The 18,897-nt window shown below is 42.2% G+C and overlaps 1 protein-coding gene and 3 non-coding genes across 4 annotated transcripts in view; all 4 read left to right on the top strand.

Annotated features, from left to right (window-relative positions):
* SF3B3 (splicing factor 3b subunit 3) overlaps positions 1-18,897 on the top strand; it is a 55,472-nt gene that overhangs the window by 9,893 nt on the left and 26,682 nt on the right. The window contains exons 3-10 of the mRNA XM_012806150.2: positions 3,331-3,657; positions 4,369-4,541; positions 6,359-6,500; positions 8,496-8,608; positions 12,718-12,855; positions 13,636-13,739; positions 16,135-16,300; positions 18,336-18,431. Coding sequence (XP_012661604.1) covers positions 3,331-3,657; positions 4,369-4,541; positions 6,359-6,500; positions 8,496-8,608; positions 12,718-12,855; positions 13,636-13,739; positions 16,135-16,300; positions 18,336-18,431 — 1,259 coding nt within the window. The remainder of the gene's footprint in view (positions 1-3,330; positions 3,658-4,368; positions 4,542-6,358; positions 6,501-8,495; positions 8,609-12,717; positions 12,856-13,635; positions 13,740-16,134; positions 16,301-18,335; positions 18,432-18,897) is intronic.
* LOC111725791 lies at positions 3,941-4,019 on the top strand. The gene has a single exon (XR_002773766.1). It is a non-coding gene; the product is annotated as a small nucleolar RNA SNORD111 (small nucleolar RNA).
* Positions 6,906-7,008, top strand: LOC111725787. The gene has a single exon (XR_002773764.1). It is a non-coding gene; the product is annotated as a U6 spliceosomal RNA (small nuclear RNA).
* Positions 12,358-12,437, top strand: LOC111725792. The gene has a single exon (XR_002773767.1). It is a non-coding gene; the product is annotated as a small nucleolar RNA SNORD111 (small nucleolar RNA).

Raw genomic sequence — 18,897 nt, forward strand, 5'->3', positions numbered from 1 at the left:
TTGTGGCAGGCGCCTGTGGTCCCAGCTACTTGGGAGGCTGAGGCAGGAGACTCGCTTGAGCCCAGGAGTTAGAGGTTGCTATGAGCTGTGATGCCACGGTACTCTATCCAGGAGGACAGCTTGAGGCTCTGTCTCAAAAAAAAAAAAAAATTCTGTGTGTAAGAGAATTTTTTTTCTTTCTTTCTTTCTTTTTTTTGAGACATTTTCAAACTGTCTCCCTGGGTAGAGTGCTATGGTATCATAGCTCACAGCAATCTCTAACTTTTAGGCTCAAGCAATCCTCTTGTCTCAGTTTTTCTATTTTTATTCTTTTTTGAGACAGAGTCTCACTATGTTACACCAGTAGAGTGCTGTGGCGTCACAGCTCATAGCATGTTTAAGTGAGTCTCTTGCCTCAGCTTCCCAAGTAGCTGGGACTGCAGGTGCCTGCCATAATGCCCAACTGTTTTTTTGTTGTAGTTGTCATTGTCGTTTGGCAGGCCTGGGCCACGTTCAACCCACTAGCCCTGGTTTATGTGGCTGGTGACCTGGCCGCTAAGCTACAGTCGCTGAGCCCTGGCTATGTTTGTGTCGTCGTTTTAGTAGGCCAGGGCTGGGTTTGAACCTGCTGGCCTTGGTATATGTGGCTGACACCCTAACCACTGAGCTATGGGCGCCAAGCCAGTTTTTCTATTTTTAGTAGAGAGACAGGGTCTCTTTCTTGCTCAGGCTGATCTCGAACTTGTGAACTTAAGCAATCCACCTGCTTCAGCCTCCCACAGTGCTAGGATTACAGGTGTGGGCCACTTTGCTGACCTGTGTGTTAAGAGAATTTTTGAAAGCTTTACCAACCAACCAACCTCCTTCCCTCCCTCTCTCCCTTCTTCTTCCTTCACTCCCTCACTCTCTGCTTTCCTCCCTCCCTCCTGTCTTCCCTTCCTCTCTTACTCTCTCTTTTTTTCTCCTTATTTTGTCACACAGACTAGAGTGTAGTGACCTAATCATAGCTCACTGTAACCTTGAACTCCTGGGCTCAAGTGATGCTCCCACCTCAGTTTTAGCTAATAGCAACCTTCAACTCTTGGGCCCAAGCAATTCTCCTGCCTCAGTTTCTCTCTTTTATTTTTTATTTTTTTGAGACAGAGTCTCACTATGTCACCCTAGGTAGAGTGCTCTGGCATCACAGCTCACAGCAACCTCAAACTCTTAGGCTTAAGCGGTTCTCTTGCTTCAGCCTCCCAAGTAGCTGGGACTATACAGGCACCTGCCCCAGTTACTATTTTTTGTTTTTTTTTGTTGCAGTTGTCATTGTTGTTTAGCTGGCCTGGGCCAGGTTTGAACCTGCCAGCCTCCATGTATGTGGCTGGTACTGTAACCACTGTGCTGTGGGTGCTGAGCCTATTTTTATTCTTTTTTGAGACAGAGTCTCACTATGTTGCTCCCTGTGCTATTATGTCACAGCTCGCAGCAACTTCAAACTCTTGGGCTCAGGAGATCCTCTTGCCTCAGCCTCTTGAGTAGCTGGGACTATAGGTGCTTACCACAACACCCAGCTAGTTTTTCTATTTTTAGTAGACATGGGGAGTCTCCGTCTTGCTTGGGCAGGCCTCGAACTCCTGAGCTCAAGCAGTCCTCCTGCCTCAGCCTCTCAAGAGTGCTGGGATTATAGGTGTGAGCCACTGTGCCTGGCCTAATTACATAGAATCTTAATATAATGATTTCATAGAATAGTATCCTTAGGCTCGGCGCCTATAGCTCAACCGGCTAAGGCGCCAGCCACGTACACCTAAGGTGGCTGGTTCGAATCCCCAGCCTGGACCCGCCAAACAACAATGACGGCTGCAACCAAAAAATAGCCGGGCGTTGTGGCGGGCGCCTGTGGTCCCAGCTACTTGGGAGGCGGAGGCAGGAGACTCGCTTGAGCCCAGGAGTTGGAGGTTGCTGTGAGCTGTAATGCCACGGCACTCTACCCAGGGGGACAGCTTGGGGCTCTGTCTCAAAAAAAAAAAAAAAAAAAGAATAGTATCCTTAAAGATGGACTGAAAAGAGTCTTTGGAGAATTTCTGTTCTTTTTTTGCGGGGGGGGGGGCAGAGTCTCACTTGTCACCCTCAGAATGCTGTGGCGTCATAGCTCACAACAACCTCAAACTCTTGGGTTCCAGTGATTTTCTTGCCTCAGCCTCCCAGGTAGCTGTGGCTCAGGTTGGCCTCAAACCTGTGAGCTCTGCAATCCACCATCTTGGCCTCCCAGAGTGCTAGGATTACAGATGTGAGCTACTGTGCCTGGCCTCTTTGGAGAATTTCAATCTTATGTTATTATATATTATACACTAATATCATTTATGGGTAATTCCCAATTAGCGGGGGTTTTGTTGTTGTTTGTTTTGTTTTTGAGACAGAGCCTCAAGCTGTCATCCTGGGTAGAGTGCTGTGGTATCACAGTTCACAGCAACTGCCAACTCCTGGGCTTAAGCAATTCTCTTGCCTCAGCCTTCCGAGTAGCTGGGACAATAGGCACCCGCCACAACAATGAGCTATTTTTTGATTGTAGTTGTGATTGTTGTTTTGCAGGCCTGGGCTGGATTCAAACCCTCCAGCTCTGGTGTATGTGGCCTTAGTCACTTGAGCTATAGGTGCCGAGCCGCCAATTAGTGACAACTCTTAAATAACTGATGGGCTGGGTGCCATGGCTACACCTGGCGTGTGCCTGTATTCTTAGCTACTTATGAGGCTAAGGTGGGAGGATCCGTTAAGCTCAGGACTTTGAGGCTGCAGTGAGGTATGATTGGGCCACTGCATTCCAACTTGGGCTCCAGAATGAGACTCTATGTCAAAAAAGAGGAAATTAATTAAAAGTAGCTTGTCCGACCACTTTTAAAAAGCTTTTTTTGATACTTCTTTTTTTTTTTTTTTGAGACGGAGCCTCAAGCTATCCCCCTGGGTAGAGTGCAGTGGCATCACAGCTCACAGCAACCTCCAACTCCTGGGCCCAAGCAAGTCTCCTGCCTCCACCTCCCAAGTAGCTGGGATCACAGGTGTCCGCCACAACGCCCGGCTATTTTTTGGTTGCAGCCATCATTGTTGTTTGGTGGGCCGGGGCTGGATTTGAACCCACCACCTTAGGTGTATGTGGCTGGCACCTTAGCCACTTGAGCCATAGGTGCCGAGCCTTGATACTTCTTTTATTAGATTATTTCAGTTCTAGGTAAAATGCTTTTTCAAATAAAGTAAATTAACTTAAAGCACTGGGTCCTCAACTTGTTGAATTATCTTTAGTATCATTTCCATTTATCCAGGTTACTTTTTAGACTAGTTCTGGATGTTTATGATCTTTATTTTTTGGTGATCTAGGAACCAAACAACAGGAAATTGTTGTTTCTCGTGGAAAGATCTTGGAGCTGCTTCGCCCAGACCCCAACACTGGCAAAGTACATACCCTTCTCACTGTGGAAGTATTTGGTGTTATCCGGTCACTCATGGCCTTTAGATTGACAGGTGGCACCAAAGACTACATTGTAGTAGGCAGTGACTCTGGTCGAATTGTTATCTTGGAATACCAGCCATCCAAGAATATGTTTGAGAAAATTCACCAAGAAACCTTTGGCAAGAGTGGATGTCGCCGTATTGTTCCTGGCCAGTTCTTAGCTGTGGATCCCAAAGGCCGTGCTGTTATGATTAGTGAGTGACTTGCTCTACTTGGCTCTATTGAGTACATCTCTTTTATAAATGCTCAATTTAGGATAATAGTGCTGTGACCTTGACAATGTGCTGTTGCATCGCTTATATGGGTAAAGTTTGGCATTTTCTTTAAAAATAATGGAAAAAGTCTTAATGCACTTTTTAAACTTTGCTTCTAGTTGGAAATAGGATTTTTTTTTTTAAAATTTACTCCATTTGTATAGTAAAAAGGCTATAGTGAAATGATCTTAGGGTAGTAGACAATGAGTATGGTTGCCTTCATCAGCCTGAAATGATGAGTCACATTCATGTCTCTTCTCTGATAAATTCTTGAAGAAAATTCTGTGTATCTGATCGGGCCTCTAGAGGGCAATCTTTTCTGAGCAGTCAAAAAACTGCTAGGTATACAAAGAATAAAATTAAAATTAACCTGTTTATGAGTTATTTAGTTTTTCAGTAACCTTAAATCTAGGACACATTTAAAAATTTTAAAGAGTTAATGTGTTATTAAGATCCCATTAGGAAGGAAGAGGCCAGAATTATGCTGTTACTTATTTTAAGGATAGAAAACAGAATCATGGGTTACTGCACTTATAGAGTTAGTGCTAGCTGTTAATAATGAAAGCTGTGATTTTTAAAAATAATAATCAGAATGTAAATCTAGTTATTCTGTAAATCTTTTCATTATCTGGAAATCTTTTTTGACTATAGGTGCCATTGAGAAACAGAAATTGGTGTATATCTTGAACAGAGATGCTGCAGCCCGACTTACCATTTCATCTCCCTTGGAAGCCCACAAAGCAAACACTTTAGTATATCATGTAGTTGGAGTAGATGTGGGATTTGAAAATCCAATGTTTGCTTGTCTGGAAATGGATTATGAGGTAATGGGGACCATATTTTTCTCTTTGGGTAACCTCATTGTTTTCCTAAGACTGTTTTCTTCCTTGTGCGTATCTTAAATCTCATTTTTTCCATATTCCAAATGTCTTACTGAAATTCTTTGGAATGTTTCAGAGCTTAATTAACAATATATGGTAAATTAGGTCATTCAATATGAAATGTCTGATTTCGAATCAAAAATCTAGTTTATGGCTCAGCACCTATAGCTCAACTGGCTAAGGCGCCAGCCACGTACACCTAAGGTGGTGGGTTCGAATCCCCAGCCCGGACCCGCCAAACAACAATGACGGCTGCAACCAAAAAATAGCCGGGCGTTGTGGCGGGCGCCTGTGGTCCCAGCTACTTGGGAGGCGGAGGCAGGAGACTCGCTTGAGCCCAGGAGTTGGAGGTTGCTGTGAGCTGTAATGCCACGGCACTCTACCCAGGGGGACAGCTTGAGGCTCTGTCTCAAAAAAAAAAAAAAAAAAATCTAGTTTATTACATCTCAAACAAGAAGCAATACAATTAAAGTATGCCCCTAAACTATCGAAAGTTTTCCATTTTAACAGTAGGTCATGTATGCCAACGGGAAAGAAGCCTAGAGAGTGAGTGGTGCTAAAATCAACAAAAGGTACTTTCCACAGCTCAGTGAGAATTGAGTATTTTTCCTTGCAAGAAGTGGTAGTCAATTGGTAAAGGTCTAATTAACATGGTGGATCACAGCTATGTTTGTGCAACAGTGTTACTTTGCAAGAGAATTAGCCTGTCTCTGTTGACCAGTCTCAGATGCTTAATCACAAGCATCCTCATCATGTTGTCCAATTGGTTGCAGTAGACATCCGCTGTAATCCTTTGACCAGTTTTTATGAAGCTGTGGTAGATAATACCAGCACTGGACCACCAAACAACACCATTAGCATTTTTGATGAATGTTTGGTTTGTGACTGTTTGGGTACTTCCATCTTTATTCAGCAGTTATGCTGAATGCTTTTGATTGTCAGAAAGAATCCATTTTTCATCACATGAAACAATACAGTGTAGAAATGGTTTGCCTTTATGTCGTGACAACAAAGAAAGGCAAGTCTAAAGGCGATATCTTTTCTGATGTTTGTTGAATGCTTGTGGAACCCATCTATCCAGCTTCTTTACCCTCCTGATTTTTTTCAAGTGGTCTAATATTGTTGCAATAATAACGTCAAATTTTGCTGCTAATTTGTACATAGATTGAGATGTATTCACTTCCACTACACCTTTCAGCTCAACATTATACACTTTGATCTCAGGTCACCTACTTAGCTCATTGAGATAAATACAAGCCAAAACGTGTTCAGAAGAATTAGGATATACCTTCCTGATAAAAAAGAGCAGGCATTGAAGTGAAATGTCAGAGATAGCAACTGTCAAACTTATTACTTAAGGAAATCAGACATTTCTTAACTTGATCTAATAATAATTTCTTACTTAATCTAATAATAACCTTTGCTCCCCATGGAAAACATCTTTTCACTAAAAGATGCTTGAAAAATACTAGGGTATTTTTTTTTCATAGGGAAATAAAGAAAAGCAGAACATACCATTCTTTGCCTTGAATGGAAGGCAGTATCCTGTAGTAGAGGGATTCTTGGATCCAGAATTTAAAGATTTGGATTCTTGTTCAATCTCTGTCATTTACTAGTAGGGTAAACTTGGTTAAACCATTGGACATTTGTGGACTTCTATTTCCTTGTTGGTAAACGGAGGAGTCCTGATGTCCTTTCCAGATGTAAAAATTCTTTGATTTTATGCTGCTAATAAGTGTTTGTGCCTCTCCTCTCTATAGGAAGCAGATAATGATCCCACAGGGGAAGCAGCAGCTAATACCCAGCAGACACTTACTTTCTATGAGCTAGACCTTGGTTTAAATCACGTGGTCCGAAAATATAGTGAACCTTTGGAAGAACATGGCAACTTCCTTATTACAGGTACTTTTCTTTCATAGCTGCTCTGTACCCTTTTACTTGGTCCATTTTGTATTCAAACTTAATGGGTTTAGCAAGTCAAATTAGACAGTGTTTTAAATGCACATAGGGTAAGATTTTGGAGGAACTCAAAGATGGTTCACCAGTAGAAAATAAATATCACGCTAATTCATCTATTAAAAGGGTAAAGGAGGACAGCTTTATTTCTGGCCATTTATATTTCCCCAAGTTTGGGGAAGGCAGTGATCCAGTTCTTTGTATTTTGAATCAGTTGCATTTGAATTGATAACCAAAACGTTTGTTGTTGAGGAGGACTTTGGAGATTAAAATAAGATAGCACTTGTTTTTGAGCATTAAATCTTAAGAGATGGTATGCACAGATGAATCATTAAAAATAGGTTCTAGAGCTTGCTTCAGCAGCACAAATACTAAAATTGGAATGATGCAGAGAAGATTAGCATGGCCCCTGCCCAAGAATGACATGCAAGGCTGAGCACCATGGCTCATGCCTATACTCCTAGCACTCTGGGAGGCAGAGGCGGGTGGGTTGCCCGAGCTCATGGGTTCTAGACCAGCCTGAGCAAGAGTGAGACGCCATCTCTAAAAAACAGCTAGGTGTTGGGGGGGCTCCTGTAGTCCCAGCTACTTAGGAGACTGAGGCAAGAGAATCGCTTAAGTCCAAGAGTTTCAGGTCGCTGTGAGCTATGAGGCTTACCACCCTCTACTGAGGGCAACAAAGTGAGACTCTTGTCTCAAAAAAAAAAGGAAAAAGAAAAAAATAGGTTCTACATCTCATTACTTAACATTATTATACCTTTCATTTATAAGGGCTTCGTTATTCAACAAATTTTTATTGATCCTCTGTAATCAATATGTGCCAAGTCATTCTACAGAGTTCTGGGACTACAATTGTGAAGAAATTAGATATGGTACCTCCCTTTGTACAAGATCGAGTCTAGTGGTAAATACAGATAAATAACAACAACAACAAAATACTGGAGACTGTTCCAAGTGCCATGATAGCATAGAGGAGTTGTCCCTAACTCAGGGAAAGGAAGGTGCTCTCTAAGCTGACACCTGAGGAGCAGTTAGAAGTTAGCTAGGTATAAGTAGGGATGGGAGAGGAAGTTTCTGTTCTGAACAGAGGGACCAGGATGCACAGAGGCCCAAAATATAAGAAGTAATATGGTTCATTGAGAGAACCGAAAGCTGTTTGTGATTGGATTGTTAAAAGGTTGGGGTAGGAATGAGGTGGAAACTGCTGAAGGATTTTAAGTGAGGAAATAATACCTTGATGGGTGACATTTTAGAAAGAGTACTTGCTTACATTTTGGTTAATGGAAGATAAGACTGTAAAGCAGGAGATTAGAAGGAACTTGAGTTTAAGACTACAGCGTTGTTTTTTTTTGTTTGTTTGTTTGCAGTTTTTGGCCGGGACTGCGTTTGAACCTGCCACCTCTGGTATTTGGGCCAATGCCCTACTCCTTTGAGCCACAGGCGCCGCCCTTTATTTTTTACACTACAGTATTTTATTTTTAAAGTACCTCCTGTGGGGCTGGGTGTGGTGGCTCATGCCTTTGATCCCAGCACTCCAGGAGGCTGAAGCGGTAGATTGCCTGAGCTTAGGAGTTCAAGACCAGCCTGAGCCAGATGGAGACCTCGTCTCCAGAAATAGCTGGGTGTTGTAGTAGGCGCCTGTAGTCCCAGCTACTCCGGAGGCTGAGGCAAGAGAATTGCTTGAGCCCAAGAGTTTGAGGTTGCTATGATTTGTGATACTACAGCACTCTACTGAGGGCAGCAAAGTGAGACTCTGTCTCTAAAAAAGTAACTAAATAAATAAAGTACCTGTAGCATGTCCATGTCTAGTAGATAATTGAATTATAGGTCTGAAGCTAAGAACTGAGCCCCATCAAGTTGTGCTGAAGGAGATGAGGCGTTGGAAGCTAAATTGGTTTATGAGTATATCAATTCACTGTTATGTTTTATTTTCTCTGACAGTTCCGGGAGGGTCAGATGGTCCAAGTGGAGTGCTGATCTGCTCTGAAAACTATATTACTTACAAAAACTTTGGTGACCAACCAGATATCCGCTGTCCAATTCCTAGGAGACGGGTAAGGTCTTTGCTATAAGAGAAAGAGGTATTCATGTTTGTGAAATGAATTTAATTTTTATAATTATAATGTAGGCTCTTAGTTTCTCTGTTGTCAAGTTTTAGTGTTTTGTATGTTGTTTTAATATATCTGGTAAAATATTTTAGTAAAGGCTCGGCGCCTGTGGCTCAGGTGGCTAGGGCGCCAGCCACATACACCTAAGGTGGCAGGTTCAAATCCAGCCCGGGCCCGCCAAGCAACAATGATGGCTGCAACCAAAAAATAGTTGGGCGTTGTGGTGGGTGCCTGTGGTCCCAGCTACTTAGGAGGCGGAGGCAGGAGACTCGCTTGAGCCCAGGAGTTGGAGGTTGCTGTGAGCTGTGATGCCACGGCACTCTACCCAGGGTGACAGCTTGAGGCTCTGTCTCAAAAAAAAAAAAAATTTTTTTTTTAGTAAAAGCAAAACAAATTCTTTGTGAAAGTGAATTAAAAATTAACATAATTGCCATTTCAAAGGAGCCTGATAATTGTCTAAGTATCAGTTTAAAATTCCTGAATGTTTCTGCTAGCTGAGTATCATGGCTAGTGCCTTGTAGTCCCAGCTACTTAAGAAGCTGAAGCAGGAGGATCTTTTGAGCCCAAAAGTTTAAGGTTTTAGTGAGTGGTGATGCATGGCACTTTACCTAGGGCAATAGAGTAAGACTTTGTCTCAAAAAAAAAAAAAAAAAAAATTCTGGGCTGGGCGGGTGTTTTTTTTTTTTTTTTTTGAGACAGTCTCCCTTGTCACCCTTGGTAGAGTGCCGTGGTGTCATACTTCACAGCAGCCTCAAACTCTTAGACTCCAGTGATTCTCTTGCCTCAGCCTTCCAAGTACCTGGGACTACAGGTACCTGCCACAAAGCCCAGCTATTTTTAGAGACAAGGCCTTGGTCTGGCTCAGGCTGGTCTTTAACCTGTGAGCTCAGGCAGTCTACCTGCCTCAGCCTCCCAGTGTGCTGGGATTACAGGCATGAGCCATCTCAACTGTCCCTGAAGTTTTCTAGTTTGGGGAAGCCAGACATATAATTGTCGGAAATAGATTGTCTTTTGTTTTTTTCTTAATTTGTTCCAGTGTTTTGTTTTTAAAAATTTCAACATATAGGAGATTTAAAAATAATAGCACAATGAATTCCTATATGCTTATCACTTCGTTTCATCTATTATTGTTTTGCTACATTTGCCTTTTCTTTCTCATGATATATTCATACACCTTTTCTAGGCTAAATAATTGAAAAGAAGTTGTAGACATTATACTTCAAGTAGCTCCCAATTTGTGGTTCCTGAGAACAAAGACATTTTCCTACATAACCACACTGCCAGTATCATACCTACGACATTTAAAATTTTGTGTAATATACTTATGTGCAGTTCTTTTTTTTTTTTTTTTTTTTGAGACAGAGCCTCAAGCTGTCCCTCTGGGTAGAGTGCCCTGACATCACAGCTCACAGCAACCTCCAACTCCTAGGCTCAAGCGAGTTTCCTTCCTCAGCCTCCCAAGTAGCTGGGACCACAGGCGCCCGCCACAACACCTGGCTATTTTTTGGTTGCAGCTGTCGTTGTTTTGGCAGGCCTGGGCTGGATTCGAACCCACCACCTTAGGTGTATGTGGCTGGCGCCTTAGCCACTTGAGCCACAGGCTTAATTTTTATTTTGTTTTGTTTTAAGACAGTGTCTAACTTTGTAGCTCTCAGTAGAATGCTGTGGCGTCACAGCTCATAGCAACCTCCAACTCTTAAGCTTAAACGATTTTCTTGCCTCAGTCCCCCCGAGTAGCTGGGACTATAGGCGTCTGCCACAATGCCCGGCTTTGTTGTTGTTCTTGTTGCATTTGTCATTGCTGTTTTAGCTGGCCTGGGCCAGGTTTAAACCTGCCACTCTTGGTATATGGGAACAGCACCCTACTCACTGAGCTATAGGTGCTGCCCCCAGCTTAATTCTTTTGATAGAGAGCTTTTGATAGGTAGTGATAGGTATTTCCCACTATATCACATTGCATGTTACATAGTGTTGGATTTTCTCATTGGGACACTGTTAAGATGGCATCTGCTCACTCATTGTGAAGATACTTTTTTGGATCTGTGTTTTGTTTTGTTTTGTTTTTTAATTTTTTTTCCTAAAGATAGGGTCTCATTATGTTGCTCAGGGTGCTCTTAAACTCCTGGCTTCAAGTGACTCTCCTACTTAAGCCTTCCAGAGGGGTGGGATTATATGCATATAATTCACTGCCCCCAGTCAAGTGGTGATCTTAGAGACTAGTAAATATCCTTTTCACCAGCATCTTTTCACCCAGTGGTTTTGGTGTTGACCCTTCCCCTGAATCATTTACTGTAATCTCTCTTCTCACCCTTGGATTATTTATTTGCTTTTTAATATTTATTTGTCCCAGTTTTAACTTTTAGGATTTGTTTAGTTAATCTAACACATGATATCTAAGTAGGATTCTGTCAATTTTAGAAAACATGAGAAGAAATTTGACAGGTCAAATTATTTTTGACAAGGGATGGAAAGTCACTCAGTTGATCAAACATTTATTGAGCACCTAACTCTGTTAGAGCTGGCTTTGCAGCGACAAAGACAGATAAAACTTTTTGAAGAGCTTAAAAAAATCTCATCGGCTCGGCGCCTATAGCTCAACCGGCTAAGGCGCCAGCCACGTACACCTAAGGTGGCGGGTTCGAATCACCAGCCCGGACCCGCCAAACAACAATGACGGCTGCGACCAAAAAATGGCCGGGCGTTGTGGCGGGCGCCTGTGGTCCCAGCTACTTGGGAGGCGGAGGCAGGAGACTCGCTTGAGCCCAGGAGTTGGAGGTTGCTGTGAGCTGTAATGCCACGGCACTCTGCCCAGGGGGACAGCTTGAGGCTCTGTCTCAAAAAAAAAAAAAAAAAAAAATCTCATCCATTTTGCTATTTTTCTCACTCATGAACACGAAACTTCATGAATGCGAGAAATAACAAAATGTTGGAACATAAAAAAAAAAAAATCAAGGCTGGGTACAGTGGCTCATGCCTATAACCTAGCATTCTAGGAGGCCAAGGCAGGTGGATCACCTGAGCCCAGGAGTTTGAGACCATAAGGAGCAAGAATGAGATCCCGTCTCTAAAAAATAGCTCGGTGTTGGCTTGGCACCTGTGGCTCAAGCGGCTAAGGCACCAACCACATACACCTGAGCTGGTGGGTTTGAATCTAGCCTGGGCCTGTCAACAACAATAACAGCTGCAACCAAAAAATAGCCGGGTGTTGTGGTGGGTGCATGTAGTCGCAGCTGCTTGGGAGGCTGAGGCAGGAGAATCGTATGAGCCCAGGAGTTGGAGGTTGCTATAAGCTGTGATGCCATGATACTCTACTCAGGGTAACAGCTTGAGGCTCTGTTTCAAAAAAAAAAAGCTGAGTGTTGGGCACCTATAGTCGCAGCTACTTGGGAGGCTGAGGCAAGAGGATTGCTTGAGCCTAAGAGTTGCTGTGAGCTATGATGCTGTGGCACTCTACTGAGGGCAACAGAGTGAGACTCTGTCTCAAAAAAAGTTAAGGAATTGCACCTTTTAGGAAATCAAGCCAGTTGATATAGAACCAGGGTGGTTGGATGGAAGTGTCATGGACACGTGTTATATTCACAGCCTGAAATGATGACTCTTAAATTTCATGTCTCTTTGTTATTGTTGTTATTGTAGTTTTTGGCCGGGGCCGGGTTTGAACCCACCTGGTATATGGGGCTGGTGTCCCACTCCTTGAGCCATAGGTGCCACCCAATTTCATGTCTTTTCTGACATTTTTATCTGGAGATAGTTTCAGCTAGATCTGATCAGGCTGTAGAGTAGAATTGTGACTTTTTTTGGTTACCCAGGATATTTATAGCAGATAAGACTTTTTAGCTGTTGTAGTGCTTTGACTGGTAGGCTGCTCTGGGTCTTTATCCAGAACTGAGAAGTACCCATTTTTTGTGGTTGTCATTGTTGTTTTAGCTGGCCGGGGCTGGGTTCGAACCTGCCACCCTTGGTATATGGGTCTGTCGTCCTACCCACTGAGCCACAGGTGCTGCCTCGAGAAGTACTCATTTCTAAAATGTTGGTTTTGTATTTGACTTTGTTAGAATGACCTGGATGACCCTGAAAGAGGAATGATTTTTGTCTGCTCTGCCACCCATAAGACCAAATCAATGTTCTTCTTTTTGGCCCAAACGGAGCAGGGAGATATCTTCAAGATCACATTGGAGACAGATGAAGATATGGTAAGTAAGCCATGGATGGAAGGGGAAAATAAAAAATCCCATTTGTTGTGGTTGTAGTTTGGTAAACATTATTACAATTTAAGAAAATCAAATAATGTTTTAAAAACTTGTATTTGTATGTACATTTAAGGTTTACAACTCTGTTTTAGAGACCATTTATTCAGTACAACTACTCTGAGATGAGGTACAGCACAGTTAATATGTTACAAATTAAAATAATGGGAACTTAGAAGCTGTTGGTACTGGTATATGAATATAAGTTTTCTCTCTCTGATTAACATATTTCTGATTTGGTAACCTTACACATAATGACACTGGTAATGCCACCTCTAGTGATTACTTTTAGGTGGTAATAATTGGTGTCACTATGAGGAAGTTCTCCATTTCTATTGAAAACTGGTAATATACACAATCTGTTAACTACTATCATCCTATGGAAGAGCTCTGTGAACGTTAGGGCACTTTCTTTGGTGGCTGTTTTGATTAGGAATTGGCATACTTTTTTTAAAGGCCAGATAGTATATGTTTGCAACTTTGGGGGACCGTATAATTTCTGTTTCAAATACTCCAACTCTACCACTGTAGCATGGTAACAGCAGTATGGAAGTGAATGGATGTGGCTGGCCCATGGGAGCTACTTTACTGACCCCCAGTTTAAATATGAAGTAGAGTATTTTATTTGCTAGTCAGTTCGTACCATCTTATTATAGTACTAGGTTCACTTTTGGTGGCCTTACTTCACATATCTGTGCACTAGAGTCTTGATTCTTTTCTCTCTAGGTTACAGAGATCCGGCTCAAATATTTTGATACTGTGCCTGTTGCTGCTGCCATGTGTGTGCTTAAAACAGGCTTCCTTTTTGTAGCATCAGAATTTGGAAATCAGTAAGTAATCCTTTATAACCCTAGGTTACCCTAGTTACTAGTAAAAGTTGGCAGGAGGGAGGTATGGCTTCAAGGCTTGGGTAGCTTTTCACAAGAATATCTTAGTTTCTTCAAAACTAAAGTTTTGCTTTCCTTTTCTCTTTAGTGGTTTAGTCAATTCCTCTGTGGTTATCTGCAAACATAATCTTTAGAAGAGATGTCTTTCTTGAGCTTTTTGCTGGGCATTCTATCGAATAAATACTTAGGGAGCTACTTAACATAAGGAGATATTCTTTAAGCACTTCATTACTACATAACTAAAGTTGAGGCTTATCATTCATTATCCATACCTGCCCACCACATCACCAATCAGTCCTCCCATCCTCATTGTTCCTGTTAACGACTAATGGGTCAGTTCTAGCAACTGAAACGTAAAATCTCAATTTATTTCCCCTCCTCCACTTTCATTTAAATTATATATATATATATATATATTTTTTTTTTTTTTTTGAAATGGAGTCTCAAGCTGTCCCCCTGGGTAGAGTGCCATGGCATCACGCTCACAGCAACCTCCAACTCCTGGGCTCAAGCGAGTCTCCTGCCTCAGCCTCCCAAGTAGCTGGGACTACAGGCGCCCGCCACAACGCCTGGCCATTTTTTGGTTGCAGCCATCATTGTTGTTTGGCGGGTCCGGCCTGGGGATTTGAACCCGCCACCTTAGGTGTATGTGGCTGGCGCCTTAGCCGCTTGAGCCACAGGCGCCGAGCCTAAATTTTATATATTTTTGAGAACAAGTCTCACTCACTCTGTCACAGTGGGAAGAATGCTTTACCCCCATCATCATAACTCACAGCAATCTCAAACTCTTGGGCTCAAGCAATCCAATCCACTTGCCTCCATCTTCCAGAGTGCTAGGATTATAGGCATGAGCTACCAGTTGGCCTTTAAGTGCTAAGTCTTTTTACTTTTGTATCCTTTTTTTATGATGCTAATCTGCACTAGTTCACTAGTTTACTTTTTTCATTTCATTGCCTTTCCTTCAAAACTCAGCCTTTTTAGAGTCATCTCATCAAGTAGACAACAAACCTTGATGAAATAATTTTCCCTATCCCTGCATTATGCTCTTAAGTGGCTTTTCATTGCTAAATGGAAGAAATATGAACTCCAGTCTCAATTTTAAGACCAGTGTCTAAGACTCCAAATTACTTACAAGATAAGATGACATGATTTTGTCAGTATCTGCTAAAGGTAGGAAGGCTAATTCTTTCTACTTTAAGTAGAGATGGGGGTCTCAACTGTTGCTCAGGCTGATCTCAAATTTTTGACTTCAAGGGCTCTTCCCTCTTCTGCTTTCCAGAGTGCTAGGATTACCAGTGTGAGCCACCATACCCAGCTTTAAGGCCCTATTTTAAATACTTTGAGTATATACCCAGGAGCGGAATTGCAGAGTCATATGGTAATTTTTGTGTTTAACTTTTTGAGGAGCCACCAAACTTTTCCATAGCAGCTGCACTATTTTACCTTCCCAAAAAAAGTGTATGAGGGTTCCAATTTCTCTACATCCTTCACTGGCACTTAGCACTTACTATTTTCTACTTTTTTAAAATCATAGCCATCCTAGTATGTATGAAGTATCTCATTGTGGTTTTATGTTGCTTTTCACTAAAGATTAGTGATTAGTGATGTTGGTTGTGCATCTTTGCTTTTTGTCACCCTCTGCAGAGTGCGGTGGCATCATAGCTCACAGCAACCTCAAACTCTTGGGCTCAAGTGATTCTCTTGCTTCAGCCTCCTAAGTAGCTGGGTCTACAGGTGCCCACCACAATGCTCGGCTATTTTTAGAGATGGGGTCTTGCTCTTGCTCAGGCTGGTCTCGAACCTGTGAGCTCAGGGCAGTCTACCTGCCTTGGCCTCCCAGAGTGCTTAGGATTACAGGTGTGAACCACTGCGCCTAGCCCTTTGTCTGTTTTTAATTAGAGACAGACAGAGTCTTAACTCTGTAGGGTGGAGTGTAGTACAGTCTGCAGCCTCAAACTCCTGGACCCAAGTCATCCTTCTGCCTCAGCCTCCCAAGTAACTAGGTGCATGGCATCACACTCAGCTAAGGTTTAAAATTTTTTTGTAGAGGTGGGGGTCTCACTAAGTTGCCCAGGCTTGCCAGAAGTTTGATTGAGGCTTGTCTTGAAGTCCTGGCCTTAAGTGATCCTTCCTCTGTGGCCTCCCAGAGTGCTAGGATTATAGCCACTATCACTGCCCTCCTTCAAGTGTTTTGAACAATTTTCAGCTATCATGCTTCATCATCACACTTAAAATTAATAATAATAATATTTTAATAGCTCTTGTATCGTGTTGATGTTTGACATTGTCTTTAGACAGAACATGTTAACTAACGTTTCTCTTCTGTGTTTCTCCTCAGTTACTTATATCAGATTGCACATCTTGGAGATGATGATGAAGAACCTGAGTTCTCATCTGCCATGCCTCTGGAAGAAGGAGATACATTTTTCTTTCAGCCAAGACCACTCAAAAACCTTGTGCTGGTTGATGAGTTGGATAGCCTTTCACCTATTCTGTTCTGCCAGGTCTGAGTCTTTCTCCTCACCTCCATAGTGAGCAGTGCCAGCCGCCTAACTTCAGTTTACTTTTATTTTCAAAAATTTCTTCCCATGGCTCTGTGCCTATAGCTCAGCAGTTAGGGTGCCAGCCACATACTCAGGGGCTGGCAGATTTGAATCCAGCCCGGGCCTACCAAACAACAATGACAACTACAACAACAACAAAAAAATAGCTGAATGTTGTTGCGGGTACCTGTAGTGCCAGCTACTTGGGAGGCTGAAGCAAGAGAATCGCTTAAGCCCAAGAGTTTGAGGTTGCTGTGAGCTGTGATGCAATGGCACTCTACTGAGGAGGACATAGTGAGACTCTATCTCAAAAAAAATAAATTTCCCCCCATGAGCCATTTGGGATTTGAAGTCTAAAAATGAATGAGTTTATAGTTTCTTGCAATTAAATGAAGGTTTGTTAGCATGTCTATGAGATCATCAGTGTGTAAAGGTGAAACAGAAATAGAAGTTAGGCACTAAAAATAAATTCTTAACGCCTTTTAAAAAATTATAAAACTCATGTTTTATGTCAAAATTCAAACCATGGTGTAAAATAAAAGTCCTCCCTTTAGTCTGCTCAGTCCTCAGCTCCATTGAGGCCATTGCTATTAACAAATTCTTATGCCTGCATCTAGACATTTTCTTTGCATTTGCAATTTTAAGTATGTCAATATGTGTTATCTTTTTTCTTTTTAAAGTGGGTTCATACACTGAACAGTATTCTGACCTTTCATCACTTAACAGCCTGTCACTTAACTTTTATTTTACATCATGGTTTGAATTTTTACATTAAACTGTAAAAATTTTTTTGCTTTTTTGAGACAGAATCTCAAGCTGTCTGCCTGGGTAGAGTGCTGTGGCATCACAGCTCATAGCAACCTCAAACTCTTGGGTGTAAGCAGTTCTTTTGCCTTAGTCCCCAAGAAGCTGGGACTATAGTTGCCCGATACAACACCGGGCTATTTTTAGAGATGGGTTCTCTTGCTCAGGCTGGTCTTGAATGTCTGAGCTCAGGCCAGGCAAGGTAGCTGTGCCTATAATCTGAGCGCTTGGGAGGCCGAGGTGGGCGGATTACCTGAGCTCATAGCCTGAGCAAGAGCAAGACCACATCTCTAAAAATAGCTGACGTTATGGTGGGCGCCTATAGTCCCAGCGACTTAGGAGGCTGAAGCAAGAGAATTGCTTGAGCCCAAGAGTTTGAGGTTGTTGTGAGCTATGATGCTACAGTACTCTACGGAGGGTGACAAAATGAGACTCTGCCTCAAAAAAGAGAAAGAAGTATTGTGTTACATATGGGTCTAGTGGAAATGAACACATTGATCTGGTATATGTGGCTGCCATCCTAACCAATGAGCTATAGGCGCTGAGTCAAATAAGTTTTTTTTTTTAAGACAGTTACATTATGTCATCCTCAGTAGAGCGCTGTGGCGTCACATCTTACAACAACCTCAAATTCTTGGCCTTAAGTGATTCTTTTGCCTTAGCCTGCCAAGTAGCTGGGACTACAGGCACCTACTACAATACCTGTCTATTTTTTGTTGCAATTGTCGTTGGTTATCTGGTCCCAGCCTGGTTGGAACCCACTAGCCTCAGTGCATGTGGCTGGTGCCGTAACCACTGTGCTGTGGGCTCTGAGCTGATAAAGTAGTTTGTTACCTGTATAAATACATAAAGACACACACAATTTTTTCCTTCAGCAGTACTTCTGGATCGAATGGTACTTACATTTTTAGTTGGAAGGGAATGTTAAATCCTAATTGGAGGTTATATAATACTTTATTCATTAAATACAAAAGTTCCTTTTCTAACTTAAGGACTAATTTAGGCGATTTTTTTTTGCACCATGTTGCTCTTTCAAACTGGAGTCTTTTTTGGAATACTGGGGCTTTTTCTCTTTATATCCCAGAGATGGTAGCCAATATGTAAATTAAAAAGTAGTTTGTGTCCAGAGAATCTGAGTTGTATTAGAAGCTTAGCACTAGTAGACATTTTTTTCTCCTTTGTCTTTGTGCAGATAGCTGATCTGGCCAATGAAGATACTCCACAGCTGTATGTGGCCTGTGGTAGGGGACCCAGGTCATCTCTGAGAGTCCTGAGACATGGACTTGAGGTAAGATTGGAATTTCTAGATAATCTGCAGGAATTGGAGGGAAGAATTGACGAAGCTACAGTTTATGGCTTTACTCTGATGTGGTCAAAGACAGAGTTAATGTTTCTATGAAAAAATATTTTCCTTTTCCCTGTTTCCCTTAAATTTGTATTTTTCCTTTTTGGAGACAAGGTCTTGTTCTTTCATCCGGGCTAGATTATAGTGGTGGGATTATAGCTCCTTGGCTAAACGGATCCTTATGCCTCAGCCTCTCAAATAAGTAGGACCATAGACACATGCCACCATGAATGGCTATTTATTTTATTTTTTGGAGACAATGGGGTCTCACTGTATTGCCCAGGCTAGTCTCAATTTCTTTCTTTCTTTCTTTCTTTTTTTTTTTTTTTTGAGACAGAGCCTCAAGCTGTCCTCCTGGGTAGAGTGCTCTGGTATCACAGCTCACAGCAACCTCCAACTCCTGGGCTCA

Source organism: Otolemur garnettii, unplaced genomic scaffold (genome assembly GCF_000181295.1).
Source record: "Otolemur garnettii isolate 467f Iridium unplaced genomic scaffold, OtoGar3 scaffold00047, whole genome shotgun sequence".
Lineage (NCBI taxonomy): Eukaryota > Metazoa > Chordata > Mammalia > Primates > Galagidae > Otolemur > Otolemur garnettii.